This window comes from Nicotiana sylvestris, chromosome 6, assembly GCF_000393655.2.
Source record: "Nicotiana sylvestris chromosome 6, ASM39365v2, whole genome shotgun sequence".
Lineage (NCBI taxonomy): Eukaryota > Viridiplantae > Streptophyta > Magnoliopsida > Solanales > Solanaceae > Nicotiana > Nicotiana sylvestris.
Genome location: NC_091062.1, coordinates 118512908 through 118518617, shown reverse-complemented (window position 1 = coordinate 118518617; position 5710 = coordinate 118512908). Strand labels below are relative to the sequence as shown.

Below are 5710 nucleotides of genomic sequence, written 5' to 3'. Positions count from 1 at the left end.
CTTATGATATTGTTTTCACTGCCGGGATATTGTTGTTATACTATTGTTCCCTTGTCGGGATTCTTTTGTGATTGGTGTTAATTTGTATATTAGGATCGGGTTGCACGTCTCAACAATATTATATGGTATCGGGTTGCAAGCCACAACAAAGAGTAATAAGGGTGGACAGGTAGGGTCGGGTTGCACGCCGCAACAGTATTATATGATTGGGATCGGGTTGCACGCCGCAATATCATTATATGATTGGGATCGGGTTGCACGCCGCAATAGTATTATATGATTGGGATCGGAGCCGCACCATCATTATATGATTGGGATCGAGTTGCACGCCGCAACAGTATTATATGATTGGGATGGGGTTGCACGCCGCAACATCATTATATGATTGGGATTGGGTTGCACGCCGCAATAGTATTATATGATTGAGATCGGGTTGTACGCCGCAACAGTATTATATGATTGGGATCAGGTTGCACGCCGCAACAAGAAAGAATAAAAGTGAATATTGATTGCATGGTGAGGATTGAGTTAAAGCACGAAGAGTGATGTCGTGCACTTTCTGCTGCTATGTTCATTTGTTGTTATCAATTCAAGTGTTTTAACTATTTAAATTCCTTTATTGTTGTGATCCTTTGTGTTGGAACCTACAGTATTTTCAATACATCGCCGTATTTATATATATACATTCCAATACTTCAAACTTCAATAATTGTTACACCTTTAATTCAATTAGTTTCTCAATTATATCCCCCTTAAACCGTATGTGGTTGTATTTTACTTAAAAAGGAATTTCTACTGAGTTTTAAGTTATTAACTTCCATGTTAAAGGTAATAATTCATTCGATGTTGTATTTTAATTGAAAGGGGTACTTTCTTTACTCAAATGATTTCAAAAATAAACAACTTCATCTGCTCGCTGGCTTTTTTATTTAGATTAAAAATTGTAATTTACTTATATTAGGTAAATGAGACTTCTTGAACATCTTGAGTGCATTTGTACGGACATTATGTATTGTATAGCATGTGGATTTTGTTGTTAAAAGTGAGATGGAAAATATGGGGGCACAGGGTGCCATGTGTGCTGAAGGTTCGGAAGTTGAGATTATGGTTTGAGAAATCGGGGATTGAGATGGTTGGGATTGTGTATTAGACATGATGTGATTGATTGAGTTGGCATTGCCTTCTTTATTTGAATACATTCTTACTTGTCTCTGTTCCTGTTATGTCAGTGTTGATTTACTTGGTTATCGTTCGTTACTACCCGTGTTCTCCCTTTATTATTCCTACTGTTTGTATTTTGATTTGTCTCCGCTGTTGATATTACCTCGTTATCTTTATCTCGATATTTTATTATCATATCTTGTTCATTTCATTTGACCAGTATGTGTCTTGACTGTTCCTCGTCACTACCCCACCGAGGTTAGTCTTGATACTTATTGGGCACCTCCGTGGTGTGCTCATACTACACTTCTGCACATTTTTTTGTTTACAGATCCAGGTATTGATCGATAGTAGCTATGGGGGTCATCGTGGTGGAGACTCACGGTAACATGTTGCTGCGTTCGCAGACCTCGGAGTCACCTTCGTTTGTATTTACGTTCCATTGATTCCTTCTCATTCTGGAACAATATTGTATTTATTTTGTTTAACTACTCTTAGAAAGGCTTATGACTTGTACCACCGGTTTTGGGAATTGTGATTTATTGAAAGTTATTTAATTTGAAGTTAGTAAATGTTAATGTTATTTCAGTAAGTGTTAGGCTTACCTAGTTTAGAGACTAGGTGTCATCACGATTCTTTCGGAAGAATTTTGGGTCGTGACATTGACCAAGTAAAAGCTTCAATTCAATCAATTCTCGACTTAACGGATAGAAATTCCAGCCTACTCTGTTAATTTTTTTTAAAAAAATGTAATACGCGAAGACAATGATAATAAACACTACAACTTGGCACTAATCTCCTTAGTGGAACATATTTCATGTCTCACAACCAATTACTTTGTTTATGAATGTAAAAGCTTTGCTTGGCCGAATGTATTTTAAGGCGAAATCATAAGTTTTGCTTGGCTTGATTGGCAGATGAGGAAGAGGCAGTATAATGCCTAGAAAAACTGTATATTTCGTAAAATGCAATAAGAAATGAAGCACATCAATGACACAATTAACAAGTGGGAAAGATGGTACCCTACAAGATAGTAGATACTAATGGGTGCTCCAGGATCAATGCCATTACTATATCAGTCCTACTAAACACTAATGAGTCTTTGGACAAAAGGTTATGGTCAGGGCTGCCACGACTTAATTAAGGCAATAATACAAGGATTTTTGCACTAGCAGTGCAATTAAATTGGTTATAACATAATCTCTATTTTTTATACTTGATATGAAGAGTTATCTATCTTTGTAGGTTACCTGATATAGTAAAAGCTTTTTACACTATCAGAACATAAAGTTTTAATAGTAGACTATTACCTACTTCAGGAGGTGTATAAATAACCATAAATCTGGAAAAAAGTTTAATAACGACTACTAGTTCAAGAGCTAAAATTGACACAGTTACTATATCTCCAGATGTTTGTCAATAGCCTTTTCATTCAAAGGTACCCCGTAACAAACTATGCTCTGGTTTTTCTGAAGAACCTTTTCCTCTCTTGATCTATCAAGGGTATGGTGTAATATATTCTAACAAACCAGACCGGACTCTGTTTTTTTCTATTGATTTCTAAGATAATTTTGAAGTTAACCAACAAAGTATGAGCACAGAGCCTATTAGATTTTTGTCTTTTGTTTGATTACTTAAGAATCGATGCCAACTTAATGAACGATGAGTATGTTCTAATAGCAGAAAATGGAACTTAATAGTAACTTCCTTGTCACTATAAAATATTTACTAGAGTTAATCCCATCAAAAGAAAAAAAAAATCCCTGGAGATATACAATGTTTTTTGTCTTATGCAACATTCTAACTTCTTATACTTTATTTGGTGTGCCTACTCCTAATGAAAAGGAATTATTATCCATTTTTTTTAGGGGGAGCAGCAAGTTGTTAATGTTAGTTTGTCTGCAACAAATAAATATAGCTAATCCAAGTAAGCATGTCAAAGAGAAGTCAACTCCAGTACATTAAACATGACACTTGCATCGCTTGATTTTTCACAATTTTACAATTAAAAAAAAACCCAAAACTTTTACGATGTACTGAAAAGAAAAACAAAGAGCGAACAGCTAAACAAACCACAACCTTGAAACCTTAGCTTAAATTAATTATATCCAACATATGCATGGTTTTAGAGAAAGAAAGGAGGAAATTGTTCTTTAGTAATCAGCGGTGGGGAGCTGCTCGTGAGTGTTGTCACCAATGAAGATAATTTCATAAACCAAAGCAGCAGTGGCAGCACCAACAAATGGTCCGAGCCAGTAGACCCAGTGGCTGTTCCATGTCCAGCTAACCACTGCTGGACCAAAAGACACAGCAGGGTTCATTGATGCACCATCAAAGGCTCCACCGGCCAAGATATTGGCACCCACAATGAAACCAATTGCAATTGGGGCAATAATTCCCAAATTGCCCCTCTTAGGATCAACTGCAGTTGCGTAGACGGTGTAAACAAGGCCAAAGGTCATCACTATCTCAAAAACAACTGCGTTCCATGGGGTAACTCCTGTTGAGAGTGCGAATGCCGATGTTTCCTGCATCATTTTTAAGTAATTTCATCAGTAAAACTTTAGGAATAAACTGATCAGTACAAACACATAAATGAGAGTAATTTTCTTTATTAATTACCAATCCACCAGTGGCAAACTTGAGGAGCACGCAAGCGACGACAGATCCAAGCAATTGGGCAATCCAATACAAAACACTCCTGAAAAGGGTAATGTGACCTCCCACGAAAGCACCAAATGTGACCGCAGGATTTACATGACCTCCAGAAATGTTTGCTCCTACTGAAACTGCCACAAAAAGGGCAAAGGCATGGGCTATAGCCGCCGAAATCAATCCAGCAGGCGTGGCTGCTCCTCCATTTGTTAGCTTACCTGTGAAGAGTACCAATATTTATTATTACAGGTTAAAATTTAGTAATAGTATAAACAAAAATTATAAGTCAGTTTATGTAAGTTAAGTCATGGACTAACCGAAGGCCATGCCAGAGCCTTCACCGGCAAAAACAAAGATGAGCATTGAAATGAACTCAGCTAGTGCAGCCTTGAGAGCATCAGGCTGGCTAGCCTCTGCTAAATTTCCGAGGGTAATTTTTGAAATCGGCATTATCTTTTCTTCTTAAAATTTTATGTTTTCATTGATTGTGACTCTGTTTATTTCCTAGCAGCTATATGGCACTTCAATATATATAGTGGACTAAATAAGAGGAAACCATTGGGCTGGAAACCACCTGTCATTGTCCCTTAGGCGCGCCTCCAATTTGTTTGGATGCTGACACGTGGCATATCATGGAATCCCTTTTGTTGGAATTGGTTGATATAAGGATTTGAACTTTTAGGGGTCGTTTGGTCAAAAACTAAGTTATACATGGATTATATTTTATGAATTAGTAATACAAATATTATTTCTTGTTGAGTGTTTTGTTCACGCTTCGTATGTGATTTTGGACTTAAGACGTATGTCTTAATATTGATTTGGAGGTCCGTAGATCATTTTGGCTTGAATTGACGGAAGTTGGAAAGTTGAGAGGTTTGATCGAGAGTTGACTTTGTTGATATCAGGTTTGGATTGTAGCTCTGGGAGTTGGAATATGTCTGTTGTGTCATTTGGGACTAATGTGCAAAATTTGAGTTCATTCGGAGTCGATTTGGTATGGTTTGGCATTAGTTTTAGAAGTTCGGGGTTCATTATTTTCATTAGGCTTGAATTGATGTGCGATGTTATTTAAGGTGCATTGCACTAAAATTGGATATGCAAGATATTAGTTAAAATATTTTTTTAATTTTTAAACTAAAAAATAATGAGTTTACCATTATACCCTTGGATGCTTGATTTTCATAGGCTTCTAGAAAAAAAATAAGGACAATTTTGTCCTTTTGATGCTTTATCTATGTAGAGATTATACATGGATTATGTATTCCATATTAATAGTGGTATTAAGTTATACCAAAATTGGTGTATAACTTTATACTAGGATTAACTTAACAAGAATAGAAAAGTAAACCAAGCAATGTATAATTATTACAACTCCTTTATAGTAGTATTAATACAGTTTAATCAACTATATCAATTTATCCTTAGGTTATGATGTCGAGCTTGAAACTTGGCTTCATTTGATTTTTTTAAGATTGAGACGTCTGAATCTAAATATGCATCTAAATATCAAGATGTGTATTAAGATTAAGAGATCTGAATCTGAATATACATCTGAATATATTAAGATGTGTATTAAGATCTAAACAGAAATAATTAAGACTGTTTGATTTTTAACATTTGAATGTATAAAAGTTATCTTTATTTGAAAATTAATAAACTTAAAATTCAGATGAAATAACTAATCTAATATTCTATCAATAAAATATGTAGCTTTTTAAAATATGATTTTGTTGGTGGTGATGGTTAACAGGTGAATGCTGATTAGAGGCGGTGGTTGGTGGTAGTTTTGGTTGATGATAGTGGTTCATGCTAGTAGCTAGTAGTGATTGGTAGTGGTGGCGATCACTACTAAAAAAACTAGGGTTTAGCGACGGACAAAATCTGTAGCTAAACA

The 5710-nt window shown here is 35.6% G+C and overlaps 1 protein-coding gene across 1 annotated transcript; it reads right to left on the bottom strand.

The window, feature by feature from the left end:
- Positions 1 to 3097: 3097 nt before the first annotated feature.
- On the bottom strand, positions 3098 to 4319 carry LOC104229602 (aquaporin TIP1-2). Its single transcript, XM_009782262.2, has 3 exons — positions 4134 to 4319; positions 3784 to 4034; positions 3098 to 3689 (listed from the first exon to the last, which is right to left on the bottom strand). The coding sequence occupies exons 1-3, from the start codon at positions 4264 to 4266 to the stop codon at positions 3315 to 3317; spliced, it is 759 nt and encodes a 252-aa protein (XP_009780564.1). The 5' UTR covers positions 4267 to 4319; the 3' UTR covers positions 3098 to 3314.
- Positions 4320 to 5710: the final 1391 nt, after the last annotated feature.